The 19,690-nt window shown below is 39.1% G+C and overlaps 1 protein-coding gene across 1 annotated transcript; it reads right to left on the reverse strand.

Annotated features, from left to right (window-relative positions):
- Positions 1–3,297: 3,297 nt before the first annotated feature.
- LOC112908127 (olfactory receptor 7C1-like) lies at positions 3,298–4,218 on the reverse strand. Its single transcript, XM_072718857.1, has one exon. It carries the CDS (start codon positions 4,216–4,218, stop codon positions 3,298–3,300), a length of 921 nt encoding a protein of 306 aa, XP_072574958.1.
- Positions 4,219–19,690: the final 15,472 nt, after the last annotated feature.

Here is a 19,690-nt window from a genome sequence, read left to right on the forward strand (position 1 = left end):
TTGACAAACTCTACAGAGTTGTACAACCCTATATGATACAATTCCCATGGACATGATCAAATTGAAATGAACTTGTCCTGAGGTGAACCCACCCTGAACTGGCAAAGGCCACATCAGCAGTCCAAAACCATCTAAGGTATGGTATTCAGAGTTCATGTAAGAGTTCATCATTCACATCTAAATTGTATGAGCCACAGGGATTTCTCAAAATGGCAAATTCCACATAGTGGCTCTATGAAACAGAAATGATGGGCAGCTTATTAAGAGCCCATCCAATTTTAGTAAACAAAACAATAAAAAAATTTAAGAAAATCTAATTCTCATGAAGAAAAACTTTACCTGAGTTACTACAGTGAAGGGTCATAATCTCACAGGCCCAGATCCTAGATTTGTGGAACCAGTTACCCCTGAGTGAAGACTCTAAAATGGCAACAAATAAGTTACATTTTCCTCCAAACCCAACTCAAAGAAGCTGAAGTAATGGTGCTAGCCAGCTTAAAATGGCCCATGAGGACTGTGCTCTGAACTAAAATTGATTGCTTGAAATTGAACAAGATAAGGTTGCCTGTGTAGGGCAATTGGTTAAGCAAACAATTCAATTTCAGCTCAGGTCATGATCTCAGGGTGGTGAGATCAGCATGGAGCCTGCTTAAGATTCTCTCACCCACTCCCACTCCTTCTCCCTCTGCCCCTCTCCCCTGGTGTCTCTCCCTCTGTCTATTATAAATAAATAAATCTTTTTTAAAAAGAGGGATCCCTGGGTGGCGCACCGGTTTAGCGCCTGCCTTTGGCCCAGGGCCCGATCCTGGAAACCCGGGATCGAATCCCATATCGGGCTTCCGGTGCATGGAGCCTGCTTCTCCCTCTGCCTATGTCTCTGCCTCTCTCTCTCTCTCTCTCTCTCTCTCTGTGTGTGTGTGTGTGACTATCATAATAAATAAATAAATAAATAAATAAATAAATAAATAAATAAATAAATAAATAAAAATTTTAAAAAAAGAAATTGAGCAAGATGAGAGTAATTACACCATGGAAACCAACAAGTGCTACAAGTAAGTACTCTTGGTTTTTCCCCCTTTATCTTATTTTCTTCCTTTCTTCATGCTTTCATTTCTTTCTTTGTGTTTTCTTTTGAGAGAGAGAGCTCGTTAAACATTTAACTAAATACTAGTGTTCAAAGGGACCTGTGGAGTTTTACCTGGAAAACTGTGAACCAGGTAATAGGAGATTACCATGATGAGGTATACATTCATCTTACTCAACTCATAAAGCGCAAGTGAGATCCATAAGGATATCCTGCTATTATTGCCTAATTTCTGCGATGTATCATTACAAAGACTTAAGGCCATAGGCAGATTATTCACATTGATTTTATTATCTGTGAAAGGCCTATTATGGCAGGAGGTGTTGAGGGAAATCACCAGATAGTGTTGCTGCCTACAAAAATACTAAATGAAAAGTAATAATGCATCCTCGGAGTAAGCACCATAAAGGACACATCAGTCTGAAAATTCAGGAGTTGTTTCTATTACCTACACAATTTATGTTTTTATCTGTGCAAGGGAAAATTATATATTGCATAGTGGATGTGAATTATTGTAAACTTCATCACACAGGGTTCCAGATGCCTCTGCTGTTGCAGATTTGCTCTCTTTCTGGGGTGGATTAACAGAAAACCCTGGAAACTGTTACATAGCCTCTACTATGTTAAATGGATTTTCTCCCAGAGCAGATATTCTAAGGAATGGCTCCTTTCGTCTAAGGGAGGAAGTATACCACATTTATTCCTCCGGCTCTTCCTAACATTATAAGTACCCAATTACCTGTACTATTTATCTGCTGTAGAAATCCATGCAGTGGAATTAATAAGATAACAAAAAAATTTCAATAAATAGGAACACCTGGATGGCACAGTCAGTTAAGTGTCCAACTCTTGGTTTCAGCCCAGGGTTGTGATCTCAGGGTCATGAGATTGAGCCCAGCATTGGGTTCCATGCTCACCTGGAGTCTTCTGGAGATTCTCTGTCCTTCTCCCTCTGCCCTACCCACTTGCACTAACTCTCTCTCGCTCTCTTGCTCTCTCTCTCTCTCTGAAATAAATAAATAAATAAATAAATAAATAAATAAATCTTTTTTTAATAATAAATTTATTTTTTATTGGTGTTCAATTTGCCAACACCCAGTGCTCATCCCGTCAAGTGCCCCCCTCAGTGCCCGTCACCCATTCACCCCCACCCCCCGCCCTCCTCCCCTTCCACCACCCCTAGTTCGTTTCCCAGAGTTAGAAGTCTCTCATGTTCTGTCTCCCTTTCTGATATTTCCTACCCATTTCTTCTCCCTTCCCTTCTATTCCCTTTCACTATTATTTATATTCCCCAAATGAATGAGACCATATAATGTTTGTCCTTCTCCGATTGACTTATTTCACTCAACATAATACCCTCCAGTTCCATCCACGTTGAAGCAAATGGTGGGTATTTGTCATTTCTAATGGCTGAGTAATATTCCACTAGTTTCCAAAATCTATAAAGAACTTATTAAACTCAACAGCAAAGAAACAAACAATCCAGTCATGAAATGGGCAAAAGACATGAACAGAAATCTCACAGAGGAAGACATAGACATGGCCAACACGCACATGAGAAAATGCTCTGCATCACTTGCCATCAGGGAAATACAAATCAAAACCACAATGTGATGCCACCTCACACCAGTGAGAATGGGGAAAATTAACAAGGCAGGAAACCACAAATGTTGGAGAGGATGCGGAGAAAAGGGAACCCTCTTGCACTGTTGGTGGGAATGTGAAATGGTGCAGCCACTCTGGAAATAAATCTTTTTAAAACAATTTTGAGGAAATAGACCATAAAACAGACTCTTAACAATGGGAAACAAGCAAGGTTGTTGGAGAATAGGTGGATAGGATAGGATAGGATAGGATAGGATAGGATAGGATAGGATAGGACAGGATAGATGAGTGATGGGCATTAAAGAGGGCTTCTGTTGTGATGAGCACTAGGAGTTGTACATAAGTGATGAATCACTAAATTCTATCCTGAATCTAATACTTCACTATCTGTTAACTAACTAGAATTTAAATAAAAACTTGAAAATGAAATAAAAAGAAATAGTTGATCATTGTGTGTGAAAAAAAAGAGACCGAATGCTGTAGAAAGTTATGTTACAGACTGTCTTTCTATAATACAAATATCATGATCTAGGTCTTCTAGGGTTTTGAGCCCTGTTACTTACATCTTTATCTTGAAACAAAAGATTCTTCTATGCAGAGAATGTCTCTCAGCTAAAGAGTTTTCTTAGGGCCTGCTTTAAGTCTCTGTTCCTCAGACCATAGATAAAGGGGTTCAGCATGGGTGTGACCACTGTGTACATCACCGAGGCTATGGCACTTGCTCTGGAGTTTTGCAAAGCAGCAGAACTAAGATACACCCCAAAACCTGTACCATAGAATAAGGAAACGACCGAGAGGTGAGACCCACACGTGGAAAATGCTTTATACTTGCCCCCAGAAGATGAAATTTTCAAAATGGAAGCTACAATTCTAGAATAAGAGAAAAGGATACCAATGAGTGGAAGAACCCCCAGAAGTCCACTTGCAAGATAAATTGCCAGGTTATTGAGGAAGGTATCAGAGCAAGCAAGTTGGATCATCTGTTTAAGTTCACAGAAAAAGTGAGGGATTTCTAACTGTGTACAGAAAGACAATTGGAAAACCATTAAGTCATGTAATAGAGAGTCCATAACACTCAATAACCAGCATGCCAGAAGCAGGATGCCACAGAACTTGGGGTTCATGATGACCATATAGTACAGGGGGTGACAGATGGCCACAAACCGGTCATAGGCCATCACTGTCAAGAGAAAGTTGTCTAATCCTCCAAACAGCATGAAAAAATACATCTGGCTGAGGCAGCCTTCATAGGTGATCACTTTGCTCTGTGTCTGGATGTTCAGCAGCATCTTGGGGATGGTGGTAGAGGTGAAACAGATGTCTACAAAAGACAGGTTGGAGAGGAAGAAGTACATGGGTGTGTGGAGGTGGGAGTCCATGACAATGGCCAGGATGATGAGCAGGTTCCCACTGAAGGTGATCAGGTACATGGACAAGAACAGCCAAAAGAGCAGTGGCTGTAGTTCTCCCACCTCTGAAAGTCCCAGGAGGATAAATTGTGAAACACGGCTTTGATTTCTTTGTTCCATGTAACTGCTGAACATGGCTGGAACAGAGAAAAAAGCTTTCTGAGGGCACAAGCGGTGATCACAGAATTAAAAGAAATGTTGCAATTTGTGTTTTCAACTTGCTTTATTCATTAGTTCTTATACATTTCCTACCAATCCAGAATATTTAGTTGAAAATTTCAGGGAATCCCAAATGCTCCATGAGGCTAAAAATGATTAATAATCCTTGTCCTGAATCAAAACATTTACCCAAGGGCAATGTTTTTCTCTATACATTCCCTAAGAGTTGTTTTATTCATTCAACAAATACCTTGTGGTAAGTATTGTTGAAAACATTGTATAAAGTAGTGATGTGTGTTTGACCTTAACAAGATTGAGCCTAAATATGTGTGTGTCAGAGGGAGCAATAGAATATTAATGAATGAGTAAAAGATGTTTCAAGTGGTGGTCACCACTAATAAGTAAAATAATGCGGGACAAGGTAGACCTAAAGTGAAAAGAAATCTTTCCATTGTATCCTCTCTGATAAGATGCTTTTGAGCAAGAAAGCTGAGAGCAGTGGATTCATGAACCATGTCGATAACTTTGAAAAGAACAATCAAGGCAGGGAAATAGCCTGTGCAAACCCCCTGAACAAACCATTGGGCAACATCAAAGAGAAAGTTGGAGCAGAGTGTGTAACGCAACAGGAACAGGTGTTGGATGTAGAAGAAGAAAGAGGAGGTTAAAGCCTTCTGCTTCTTTGGAAACATCCTAAGGCAATGGACACTGTCATTTTTATATGTATATATTATATATGATGTCTACAACAGCATAAATTTTACATAATCAAACCACAAAAGACCCCAAATACCAAAGGAATGTTGAAAAGGAAAACCAAAGCTGGGGACATCACACTGTGGGTACAAACTCTATTACAAAGCTGTAATCATCAAGACAGTGTGGTACTGGCACAGAAATGGACACATAGTTCAGTGGAACAGAACAGAGAATCCAGAAATGGACCTCAATTCTGTGATCAATAATCTTCAACAAAGCAGGAAAGAATATCTAATGGAAAAAGGACAATCTCTTCAATAAATGGTGCTTGGAAAATTGGACAGCCATGAGCAGAAGAATGAAACTGGACCAATCTCTTACACCATACATAAAGATAAACTCAAAATGGATGAAAGACCTAAATGTGAGACAGGAATCCATCAAAACCCTGGAGGAGAACACAGGCAGCAACCTCTTTGACCTTGGACACAGCAACTTCTGGCTAGACATGTCTCCAAAGTCAAGGCAAACAAAAGCAAAAATGAACTATTGACACTTCATCAAGGCAAAATGCTTCTGCACAGCAAAGGAAACAGTTGACAAACCAAAAGACAACCTACAGAATGGGAGAAGATATTTTCAAATGACATATCAAATAAAAGACTAGTATCCAAGATCTATCAGGGGCTTATAAACTCAACACCCAAAAAACAATGACTCCAGCCAAGAAATGGGCAGAAGAGATGAGATAAGAAACAACAAATGTTGGTGGGGATGTGGAGAAAAGGGAACCAGAATACTTTTATACTTATACTTTTGGCCAGAATGCAAGCTGGTACAGCCACTCTGGAAAACTGTTTGGCGGTTCCTCAAGAAACAAAAATAGATCTACCCTATGACCCAGCAATTGCACTACTAGGTATTTACCCTAAAGATGCAAATATAGTGATCCAAAGGGGCACCTGCACCCCAATGCTTATAACAGCAATGTCCACAATAGCCAAACTGTGGAAAGAGCCGAGATGTCCATCAACAGATGAATGGATGAAGATAGAATATTACTCAGCCATAAGAAAGAATAAATGGAATATTATTCAGTCATTAGAAAGAATAAAATCTTACCATTTACATTCACATGGATAGAACTGGAGAGTATTAAACTGAGGAAAATAAGTCAATCAGAGAAAGCTACTTATCATATAATGTCACTCGTAGGTGGAATATAAGAAACAGTGCAGAGGATCATAGGATAAGGGAGGAAAAACTGAATGGGAATTCATCAAAGAGTGAGAATATCATTAGATTGCTGGAGAGGAGGGCGGGGATGAGGTAACTGGGTGATGTACATTAAGGAGGACACATGATGTGATGAGCACTGGGTGTTATACACAACAGAATTATTGAACACTACATTAGAAACTAATGATGTATTATATGTTGGATAATTGAATTTAACATTAAAAAAATAAAAGGTTTATGCATCATTACCAAGTGGGATTCGTTCCTTGAAGGAAAGGATGGCTTGACTTATAAAAACTCCTCTCTGTAATACAACACATTAACAGATAGGGAGGCAAGTGTATAATTAACTCAACTGCTGCAGAAAAAAATTGACAAAATTCAGCATTCTTTCATAATAGTAACATTGAAGAAACTAAGAACAGACGGAAACTTTCTCATCATGATATAGGTCATATATGAAAACCCACCTCTAGCATTATTCTCTATAGTGAAAGGCTAAAAGTTATCCATAAGATAAAAACAAGACAAACATTTCTGCTTTAATACCTTTTACACACATGGCATTGCAAGTTCAAGAGAGCAATTAGCTGAGAGAAGAAGGAGGGGGAGGAGAAGGTGAAAAGAAAAAAACAGAAGGGAAATAAAAGTCATCAAAACATTTTTAACTCTTTGAGGAACCTCCACACAGTTTTCCAGAGTGGCTGCAGCAGTTCACATTCCCACCAACAGTGTAAGAGGGTTCCCTTTTCTCCGCATCCTCTCCAACATTTGTTGTTTCCTGCCTTGTTAATTTTCCCCATTCTCACTGGTGTGAGGTGGTATCTCATTGTGGTTTTGATTTGTATTTCCCTGATGGCAAGTGATGCAGAGCATTTTCTCATGTGCATGTTGGCCATGTCCATGTCTTCCTCTGTGAGATTTCTATTCATGTCTTTTGCCCATTTCATGATTGGATTGTTTGTTTCTTTGGTGTTGAGTTTGATAAGTTCTTTATAGATTTTGGAAACTAGCCCTTTATCTGATATGTCATTTGCAAATATCTTCTCCCATTCTGTAGGTTGTCTTTTAGTTTTGTTGACTGTAACCTTTGCTGTGCAAAAGCTTCTTATCTTGATGAAGTCCCAATAGTTCATTTTTGCTTTTGTTTCTCTTGCCTTTGTGGATGTATCTTGCAAGAAGTTACCGTGGCCAAGTTCAAAAAAGGATGTTGCCTGTGTTCTCCTCTAGGATTTTGATGGAATCTTGTCTCACATTTAGATCTTTCATCCATTTTGAGTTTATCTTTGCGTATGGTGAAAGAGAGTGGTCCAGTTTCATTCTTCTGCATGTGGATGTCCAATTTTCCCAACACCATTTATTGAAGAGACTGTCTTTTTTCCAGTGGATAGTCTTTCCTCCTTTATCGAATATTAGTTGACCATACAGTTCAGGGTCCACTTCTGGATTCTCTATTCTGTTCCATTGATCTATGTGTCTGTTTTTGTGCCAGTACCACACTGTCTTGATGACCACAGCTTTGTAGTACAACCTGAAATCCGGCATTGTGATGCCCCCAGATATGGTTTTCTTTTTTAAAATTCCCCTGGCTATTCGGGGTCTTTTCTGATGCCACACAAATCTTAAAATAATTTGTTCTAACTCTCTGAAGAAAGTCCATGGTATTTTGATAGGGATTGCATTAAACGTGTAAATTGCCCTGGGTAACATGGACATTTTCACAATATTAATTCTGCCAATCCATGAGCATGGAATATTTTTCCATCTCTTTGTGTCTTCCTCAATTTCTTTCAGAAGTGTTCTATAGTTTTTAGGGTATAGATCCTTTACCTCTTTGGTTAGGTTTATTCCTAGGTATCTTATGCTTTTGGGTGCAATTGTAAATGGGATTGACTCCTTAATTTCTCTTTCTTCAGTCTCATTGTTAGTGTATAGAAATGCCATTGATTTCTGGGCATTGATTTTGTATCCTGCCACACCACCAAATTGCTGTATGAGTTCTAGCAATCTTGGGGTGGAGGCTGTTGGGTTTTCTATGTGCAGTATCATGTCATCTGCGAAGAGGGAGAGTTTGACTTCTTCTTTGCCAGTTTGAATGCCTTTTATTTCTTCTTGTTGCCTGATTGCTGAGGCTAGGACTTCCAGTACTATGTTGAATAGCAGTGGTGAGAGTGGACATCCCTGTCTCATTCCCAATCTTAGGGGAAAGGCTTCCAGTGTTTCCCCATTGAGAACGATATTTGCTGTGGGCTTTTTGTAGATGGCTTTTAAAATGCTGAGGAATGTTCCCTCTATTCTTACACTCTGAAGAGTTTTGATCAGGAATGGATGCTATATTTTGTCAAATGCTTTCTCTGCATCTATTGAGAGGATCATATGGTTCTTAAAGGAGAATTGGAGGGGCATCTGAGTGACTCAGCCAGTTAAGTGTCTGCCTTCAGGGGCATTTGGGTGGCTCAGTAATTAAGCATTTGTCTTCCTCTCAGGTCATGATCCTACGGTTCATTGAGTCCCACATCATGCTCTACATGGAGAGACTGCTTCTCCCCTGCCTATGTCTCTGTATGTCTCTCTGTGTGTGTTTCTCATGAAGAAAAAAATAAAATCTTTTTTTTAAGTGTCTGACTTCATCTCAGGTCTTGACTCAGGGTCCTGGGATTGAGACACACACCAGGCTCTCTGCTCAACAGGGAGTCTACTTCTCCCTCTCCCTCTTTGTTCTCTCTCTTGCTCTCTATTTCTCAATGTCTCTCAAGCAAATAAATAAAATCTTTCTAAAAAATGAAAAATAAAAGAGAGCTGGAGCATTCAGTATGAACTTGTTTTAGCTTAACATGGAGAAAGACAGTTATATAGATATATGCATAGCTGTCTGCAAATACACAGAGTGATATACACTCTGCCAGTGAGTGGAGGGAATATAGAGGCCCTGGTAACAATTAGCACATCTAACACCCAGATCTTGGTGCTCATCCCATGAGCCAATAAAATAAAAAAGGACTCCTTTCAGGAATCACTGGTTCTAGGACTCAGGAGGGAAATACAAGAAGCTGAAGCATATTTTACTGTAGATAGTAATGATATATTACCACCAAAAAGCCAAGAATGATAGGGACATGCCAAAGAGACAAATCAGCTGATTGAAGGAGCTCTCCATTGCCAAAGCAGGAGCAATCTGTGCAGTAAAATGAATTAGTATCAGGTTATAATGCAGACTATATAATCAATATCAAGGAGTATACACCAATGTAAATAAGGGGAAAATAAATGGAGAAAACACACACTAGAGGGCAAAAGAATACCAACGATGTACATAGGTATTCTACTCTCCAGGAGGTGGAAGATAACTCCTACTCCTTAGGAATGGGGCTGCACATGGAAAGCCCCTACAAGACTGCAGTAGGGAAAGAAGAGGGACTGAGTAACCACGGTGGAGAAATCTGGCAAACTTCATGACAGTGAGGACACCAATATCAACACCAATGAGGGTCAGTCACGTTGACAGGGTGTACCCCTGATGTTGTAAGATGAGCATGGCAGTTTACTTATCTGGTCTTCCTGTCCAACATCCATAGTCCTAGTCTACTCAGCAAGAAAAGAGTAATATGGCATGTCCAAAAGAAGATCATTTTACAGAACACCTTACCAGTACTCCCCAAAGCTGTCAATTCTTCAAGAACAAGGGAAGCCTGAGAAAAAAGTTGCTGCGTGTGGAAGTTGAGCAAATATGAGGATTACACATAACATGTATAACAGATAGTATGTGTTCGTAAGCAGAAACAGGGAAGGGAACTTATGAGAATTATCTCAGTAAAAAGACTTTTGATAAATGTATAACTACTCAAAGACTAAAGTTGCTTAATCTCAAAATTATTAATGAAACACAAAAACCTTTGGAAACACTGAGCTCTAAGCATGCACCTAGGCTCCACTATATGTTTTCTATAAGCAGGATCACTACTATCAGGACACCTTCCATTCATAATATTAAAGAGTGATACCAAATTCATAGTTTTTGGAAGATTTCAATAAAATGATGACTTTAATATGTCTGGCATTGTTTGTAATATTAATTAATTCATACAAATGATGAAGAGAAAATGTCTGTTCCAGTTTCTAGTAAAAATGTAATAATGAGTGGGGATGCCTGGGTGGCTCAGTGGTTGAGTATCTGCCTTTGGCTCAGGGCATGGTCCTGGAGTCCTGGGATCAAGTCCCACATCAGGCTTCCTGTATGGAGCCTGCCTCTTCCTCTGCCTGTGTCTCTGCCTCTCTCTGTCTGTGTCTCTTATGAATAAATAAATAAATAAATAAATAAATAAATAAATAAATAAAATCTTTTTAAAAATATAATAATGAATGAAAAATCATGTGAATTTTTGTACCTATGATGTCCATACCTTCAGGGACCCATCACTGGACTCCCATCTCACACTCATGGTGTTATTTCTATCCCTCAATGTCCCCCCTCACACTCTGAACACAGCAATTATTTGTTCCTCACATTAACCTGGGTCACTTTTCCATAGAGCAGGCCTATTCATAGCTGTCCCTACCTTTAAAACCTGCACTTACTCTTCACTTTAATTTCAGAATTAAATGTCAGCCTTGTAGCCAAAACACTCCATTCTGTGTTATTCTGACTGTTTCCTACAAGGCCAGGCTCATGCTGATTCATTTTGCATTCCCTGATACTGATTGTTGCTCAGATCAGTAAAAGGGGATTCTAACCTCAGCACAACTTCCGTTTTACTTAATCTCTACATTTCCTCCTCTGCTGTTTCTTCCTGGATTGTTCACATTCCTTATCCCCCTTGGAAGGATTCAAACACCTCCTTCAAGGCTCAGTATGATTATAAGCTTGTGTATGAAGCCTTCACTAACTCCCATGAAAGAGTCAACCGTTTGAAAAAAATTAAAATAAAGAGTCAACATTTTTGGATACTTCCACAGATTTCAATGCAATCTCACGATATCACATTTTTTTTTATTTTTACATCTCTCACTCCATTTACAAAGTGAGTACCTTGAGAGAAGAAACAACGTCTTAGTCATTTATTAAAGCCCAGAATAAATTATCGTGCCTATGACTGCAATAACAAATGGTTTAATAACAACAAGCAGACACTCTCAACAATGAAAAAACAAGCAAAAAAAATAGAGAAAATACTGTTGATGAATGACATCCTATCATTAAGCACCACTCTGGACAAGACAGATCAGGGAAAGATGATTTCGTGTACCCAGAGAATCAAAGCTTTACTGGGCAAGACACAGTATTAGTAAACCTTCCTTTACTTATTGTCCTTTGTTAATGCCCCCAAAATAACTAGGATAGAAGCATCCCTCCTACCATAACACATGTCCCCAACACTTGTGAAGATGTTGTGGCTCACCCAGATATTATCACAGAAGAGCAGGAGATCACTGACCTAGTTACTCCCATGGATGATTGATGAACTTGAAAGTCATGCCCACAGGAAAGGAAGAGACATTGCCCCACTCATGAAGGGTCTGGAAAACACAGTTATTTCTCAGATCACCTGAGATTAGAAGAGACTCAGTAAGTACAGCAGAGACTTTCAACTTCTGTAGGTGTAGAGGCTGAATTCCTATGAGTCTCATTAATGAGATATTCTTTTGTTTTGCTTCCCCTTAGGACACTTGGTGCTGTGGAGCTAGGACTTAAACATAGAATGCAAACTGGTCCCATGGTTGGTATTGAGACACAATCTGGCCATTGCATGATTGTCTCTTATCTCATTTAACTCTTTTATCCCACAAGGAGGTCTCTGCTCTTTAGAGAATCTCACTAATAAGTCAGAGTACCCCTAATAAGCATCCAACTGTTGACTTGAATTAGAGATTCTATGTGCCCTCAATCATCAGGACCCCCTTCTGTTTGCTCATGATCATGGATTTCCCCGGGCCCCAGAATGCTTCTTCTGTTCTCCTGCTTCTCCCTTCTTTTTCATTGTATACAATGTCTGTTTAACATAACTCAACCATTTGCTTCTTTATGCATCTTACAAACATTTATGCAGCCTTGAGGATATGATAGTAACTCAGCTACATGAAAAGTGTAATGAAGAATGAAGAAAAGTGTAAGACAAGGTTCCTTCTCCTGAGGAGCTCACAGTTGAACGGGTGATGAGTGAGATGGATGAAGGGGATTAAAACTACACTTATCTTGATAAGCACTGAACAACATATGGGATTGATGAATCATGAAATTGTATACCTGAAGCTAAAAGAACACTGTATGTAAGTTACACTTCAATAAAAAATTGCTAGGGAGGTGATATTCAGAGTTACCACATTATACTTTTAACTATCCATTTTCAATAGCAGCAACAAAAACAGAAATATAAATCACTGGAAAAGGGGGAGGGCAGAAATAAATTCAGTTTACAGGGTGAAATGGTTTTTGACAAAAGTGCCAGGATACTTCAATGGTAAATAGACAAATTTCCCAAGAAACGGTGATGGGAAACCAGGATATAACCTGCAAAAACATGAAGGCAACCCTTCCATCCACCATCTACAAACATGACTTCGAATCGATCATAGATCTAACTACAAGAAAAAAAACTGTAAGGACTAAAAGAAAGCACTGAGGTGTATCTCAACACACTGGATTTGACCAAGATTTTCTGGATATAGCACCAAAGACACAGGCAACCAGAGGAAAAATAAATTCTTCAGCAAAATTAAAACTATCTGTGCATCAAAGGTACTATTACTCAAGTGAAAAGAACCCACAAGTGGAGAAAAGATTGGAAAACCACATACCTGGCAATAGATTAATATCCAATAAATGTACAAAAATTCCACAGCACAAAAACCAAACAACTCAATTTTCAAATGGCAATTCTTTTATTTAAATTCTAGTTATTTAACCTACAGTGTAATATTAGTTTTAGGTGTACATTTTATTTTTTTAATAATAGATTTATTTTTATTGGTGTTCAATTTGCCAACATACAGAATAACACCCAGTGCTACATTTTAAAAGATTTTTTACAAAAGAAACAACAACTTTTGGTGATGTTTTGGAGAAAAGGGAACTTTCTTTCACTGTAGTTGGGAATGGAAACAGGCGCTGACACTATGGAAACACTATGGAGGTTCCTCAAAAACTAAAAATATAACTGCCTTATGATCTGGTAATCAAATCACATTACTGGGTAGGGGAGGGAAGATGGCTGAAGAGCGGGGGACCCATGTTTCATCTGGCCCTTGAATTCAGTTAGATACCTATCTCATCATTCTGAACACCTGTGAATTCAACCTGAAATCTATGGAAAGAGTTGCTGCAATTCTACAAATACAAAAGTGACCAGTTTTTGCAAGGTAGGAGGTGCAGAGAAGTGATTCTGAGGGGATATATTGGAAGATAAACCACGAGTGGAGGCATCCCTCCCAGCAGCAGAGCACATCATCAGAAGTTCTAGAAGTCTGCTCCAGTGAGGCATATCCCAACCTAAAAGGTGCGCAGGTGATAAAGTGTGGCAGAGTCCTAGGCAGGACAATGTGGTCTCAGGATCCCCGGGGTCACAAAAAGAATGAGGGTGCCTGAGTGTGGCAGGGTTTCCAAGCACTGGACTGAGGAAGCAGGCCACAATCAGCAAAGAAGGGACTGGGTTCTCAGCTCGATGTTGCCATATACATGAACTGTAATATGAGTGGGCAATCACTCCAAGAGCAAAGGCCCAGCAAGTGGAAGAACTGAGATGGGATCCCCCACCTCCCCCAGTGGAGATTGACTCAGGTGCTCACCACAGGAGTCTGGGGAGTTTGGTGCACACAGAAGTGATTGATTGCTTTTACCCAGTGGTGCACTGAAGAGTGGGGACCTCAATATTTCAACTCTGGGGCAGGAGATTGGGGCACCACCATTTTTCCCCAATCCTCTGAAATGGCACAAAAAGACTACAGGGAGCAAAATCCACATAGAGCAGCTTACACTGAGAAAAACTGAGAGCTATTCCTCTAAGGTCAGAAACATGACAGGGATGCCCACTCTCATCACTGTTGTTCAACATAGTTCTAGAAGCCCTAGCCTCAGAAATCAGACAACAAAAAGAAATAAAATGCATTCAAGTCAGCAAAGAGGAAGTCAAATTCTCACTCTTTGCAGATACCATGATATTTAATGCAGAAAACACAAAAACTCTACCCCGAAATTGCTAGAGCTCATACAGCAATTTAGAAATATGGCAGGATACAACATCAATGCACAGAAATCAGTTGCATTTCTATACACTAACAATGAGACTGGAAAAAGAGAAATTAAGGAATTAATCCCATTAACAATTACACCAAAAACGATAAGATATCTAGGAATAAACCTAACCAAACAGGTAAAGGATCTGTACTCTAAAAACTTCAGAACACTTGTGAAAGAAATTGAGGAAGACACAAATAAATGGAAAAACATTCCATGCTCATGGACTGGAAGAATACAAAATGTGAAAATGTCTATGCTACCCAGAGCAATCTACACATTCAGGGCAAAACCTATCAAAATACCATCAACATTTTTCGCAGAGCTGGAACAAATAACCCTAAAATGTGTATGGAGCCAGAAAAGACTCCAAATACCAAAGGAATATTGAAAAAGAAATCCAAAGCTGGGGGCATCACAATGCCAGAGTACAACTCTATTACAAAATTGTAATCCTCAAGAAGATATTATGTTGGCACAGAAAAGGACACATAGTTCAGTGGAACAGAACAGAGAATCTAGAAATGGACTCCAACTCCATGGTCAACTAATCTTCAACAAAGCAGGAAAGAATATCTAATGGAAAAAGGACAATCTCTTCAATAAATGGTGCTTGGAAAATTGGACAGCCATGAGCAGAAGAATGAAACTGGACCAATCTCTTACACCATACACAAAGATAAACTCAAAATGGATGAAAGACCTAAATGTGAGACAGGAATCCATCAAAACCCTGGAGGAGAACACAGGCAGCAACCTCTTTGACCTTGGACACAGCAACTTCTGGCTAGACATGTCTCCAAAGTCAAGGCAAACAGAAGCAAAAATGAACTATTGACACTTCATCAAGGTAAAATGTTTCTACACAGCAAAGGAAACAGTCGACAAACCAAAAGATAACTACAGAATGGGAGAAGATATTTGCAAATGACATATCAGATAAAGGGCTAGTATCCAAGATCTATCAAGGGCTTATCAAACTAAACACCCAAAAAACAATGACTCCAGCCAAAAAAATAGGCAGAAGAGATGAACAGATATTTCTCCAAAAAAGATGTACAAATGCTCAGCAGACACATGAAAAATACTCCACAGCACTTGTCATCAAGGAAATACAAATCAAAACCACAATGAGATACCTCTTAAGTGACAAGACAGGAAACAACAAATGTTGGTGAGGATGTGGAGAAAGGGAAACTCTACTACACTTTTGGTTGGAACGCAAGCTGGCACAGCTACTCTAGAAACTGCATGGAGGTTCCCCAAGAAGTTAAAAGTAGAGCTATCTCGTGACCCAGCAATTGCACTACTGGATATTTACCCCAAAGATACAGATGAAGTGAAATACGGGACACCTACACCCCAATGCTCATAGCAGCAATGTCCACAATAGCCAAACTGTAGAAAGAGGAGAGTTATCCATCGACAGATGAATGGATAAAGAGGATGTGGTATATATATCCAATGGATTATTACTCAGCCATCAGATAGGATGAAATCTTACCATTCACATCTATGTAGATAGAAATAAGTCAACCGGAGAAGGACAAACATTACATGGTCTCATTCATTTGGGGAATATAAATAATAGTGAAAGGGAATAAAGGGGAAAGGAGGCAAAATAAGTGGGAAATATCAGAAAGGGAGACATAACATGGAAGACTCCTAACTCTGGGAAACGAACTAGGGGTGGTGGAAGGGGAGGAGGGCAGGGGGGTGGGGGTAACTGTGTGGCAGGCACTGAGGTGGGCACTTGACAGGATGAGCACTGGGTGTTATTCTGTATGTTGGCAAATTGAACACCAATAAAAATAAATTTATTTTAAAAAAATAAAATAAAAAAATTTTAAATTAAAAATAAATAAATAAAAAAGAATTGGAGGGTATTATGCTGAGCAAAATAAGTCAATCAGAGAAAGACACTTCTCATATCATTTTACTCATATGTGGAATATAAGAAACAATGCAGAAGATAATGGGGGAAGGGAGGGAAAACTGAGTAAGACGTCATCAGAGAGGGAGGCAAATCATGAGAGACTCTTAACTATAGAAAACAAACTGAGGGTTGCTGGAGGGGGGTAGGTGGTGGGATGGAGAAATCAGGTGATGGGCAGTAAGGATGGCATGTGGGTGTTCTATACAACTGATAAATTATTGAACACTACATCTGAGCCTAATGATGTACTAAATGTTGGCTAATTCAATTTAAATTTTTTAAAAATCACACAGCATATTGGGTTATTACCCCCAAATTACAAAAACACTAATTGAAAGAGATCCATGCTCCTCTATGTTTGCTGCAACCTTATCTATGAGAGCCAAAATAAAATAAGCAGCCCAAATGTCCAGTGATACATAAGTGGATAAAGAAGATGTGGTATGTATATACACAATATGGAATATTACCTAGCCACAGAAAAGAATAAAATCTTGCCACTTGCAGTGATGTGGATGGAGCTAGAGAGTATTATGCTAGGTGAAACATGTCAGTCAGAGAACCACAAATATGTGATTTCACTCATATGTACAATTTAAAAAACAAAAACAAACAAGCAAAGGGAAAATAAAAGAGAGAGACAAACCAAAAATAGATTCTTCACTATTGAGAACAATCTGGTGGTTATCAGAGGGGAGGTGGGAAGGGGATAGTGGAAATAGGTGATGAGGATTAAGGAGGGCACTAGTCTTGATGATCAATGAGTGTTTTATGGAAATGTTGAATCACTATATTGTACATCTGAACCTAATATTATACTGTATGTTAACTAAACTAGAATTTAAATTTTAAAATAAATTTAAAAATGAAATTAGTGGTGAAAAAAAAAAAACAGGCAATGGACCCAAATAGACATTTCTCCAAAAAAAAAAGATAAAGGAATGGCTAGCACATGAAAGATGGGTAACATGGCTGATCTTTAGGGAAATGCAAATCAAAACCATAAAATAACACCACTTCACATGGACTAGGATGGCTATTTTCAAAGCTAAAACAGGAAAAAAAAGTGTTGGTGAGGACATGGGGAAATTGTAACCCTGTGGTGCTTTGCTGATGAGATAAAAAGTGGCACAGCTGCTGTAGGAAACAGTATGCCAGTTCCTCAAAAACTGAAACATGGAATTATCATATGATCTTTAGTTTCACTTTGGGGTTTGTACCTACTTATGTGACCCAAAGAAATTTAAAGCCATGACTAAAACAGATATTTGTACACCAATTGTCATAAAGTTTTATTTACAGTCGCCAAAATGTGGACACAACCCCAATATCCATAAAAAAAATCACAGATGAATAAAGTGTGGAACATCTTTCAATCCGTAAGAAGAACAGAATTCTGGCACGTGGTACAACAGGAATGAACCTTGCAAACCTTATGCTAACTGAAAGAAGCCAGACACAAAAGGACCAATATTACACAATCATATCTATATGATGTGCTTTGACTGCTCAGTTCTAAAGAGAGAAGGTAAGATTGTAGGAGTCAGAGGCTAGGCTGAGGGACAATGGAGAGTTAGTGTTTCATGGAGACAGTCCATTTGAGGTGATGAGAAAGTTCTGGAAATGTATAGGGGCTGTGGGTGCATAATAGGGAGAAAGTACTTAATGCCACATAACTTAATACTTCAAAATGTTTTAAATCATAACAAAAAAAACATTATAAAAAAATATTGGCATACTCTAAAGAATGTCAGTACCATAAATAGCTTCATATGATGTAGAGGAAGGAATCCAAAGTACAAGGAGACAAGGGCATGGTGACAGATTTATCTTGTGGATTCAATACCCCAACCCTAATGGATACCCAAAATTGGGTTAAGAGAACATAAAATTCATAAGAACACTGAGAAATAACTGGGTTAAGACTGTAATGGCTCCTTGTGAAGCTCTACAGAGCTTTTCTCCTGTAGGACAGAGTTACCATGGACATGCACAAACTGAAATGGATTTGTCCTGAGATCAACCCTTCCTAAACTGGCAGAGGCCATGTCAGCAGTTCAAAACATCTGAGGTATGGTGTTGAAAGTTTATGTAAGAGTTAATTATTCACATCTAAATTGCGATAGCCACAAGGATTCCTTGAAATGGCAAATACCTAATGGTGTCTCCATGAAACAAAAAAGATGGGAAGCTTACTAAGGATCCATCCAATCTGAGAACTAAACAAAACAAAACAATACAAAACAAAAACAAGTAACAAAAAACTCTAATTCTAATGAAGAAAATCATGACCTGAGTCATCACAATAATGGGTCCTAATCTCTACTTGACTCTCAGATCTGAGTCAGTTCACAGACCCGCAGATCTTTAACTGATGGATCAAGCAATGGGTCACTCCGGATCCACTCAATGGATCACCCCTGAAGCTCTAAAACAACAACAAAACTTTATGTTTTCCTGCAAACTCAACCCAAAGACCCTGGGGTGATGGTGCTAGCCAGCTTATAATGACCCAAGAGGACTGTGGTCTGAACTAAAGTTGGTAGCTTGAAACTGGGCAATATGATGGGCACCTGGGTGGCTCAGTTGATTAAGCAACTGACTCTTGGTTTTGGCTTAGGTCATGATCTCAGGGTTATGAGATCAGCGTGGACCATATTTAAGATACTCTCTCTCTCTCTCTCTCCCTCTGCTCCTCCCCCAAATCTATCTCTCTATCTCTCTTTCTCCCTCTCTCTCTCTCTCTCTGTCTCTCTCTCTCCCTTTAATAAATAAATGTTTTTTTAAAATAAATTGAGGGTCACCTAGGTGGTTGAGCATCTGCCTTTGGCTCAGGTCATGATCAAGTGTCCTGGGATCGAGTCCTGTATCAGGCTCTGCACAGGGAGAGCCTTTTCTTAAAAAAAAAAAATCTCTCTCTCAAAAGAAAAGAAATAAAGGAGAAAGGAAGGAAAAAAATAAGAAAAATGGACCAAAGGAGAGCACTTACTTGTAGCATCTGCCAGTTTCTATGGTATAATTACTCTCATCTTGCTCAATTTGCAAAATATTTTATTTCATTTATCCACAAGAGACACACAGAGAGACAGACACACAGGCAGAGGGAGAAACAGGCTCCCCATGGGGAGCCCGATGTGGGACTCGATCCCAGGACCCCAGGATCACACCCTGAGCTGAAGGCAGACATTCAGCCACTGAGTCACCCAGGTGCCCCTGAAAGAGCTCCTTAAACACTTATCTAAATACTAGTGTTCCAAGGCATCTGTGGACTTTTACCTAAAAAACTGTGAACCGTGTAATAGGAAATTACCATGATGGCCTACAAATTCAAG

Source organism: Vulpes vulpes, chromosome 9 (assembly GCF_048418805.1).
Source record: "Vulpes vulpes isolate BD-2025 chromosome 9, VulVul3, whole genome shotgun sequence".
In the NCBI taxonomy this organism is placed as follows: domain Eukaryota; kingdom Metazoa; phylum Chordata; class Mammalia; order Carnivora; family Canidae; genus Vulpes; species Vulpes vulpes.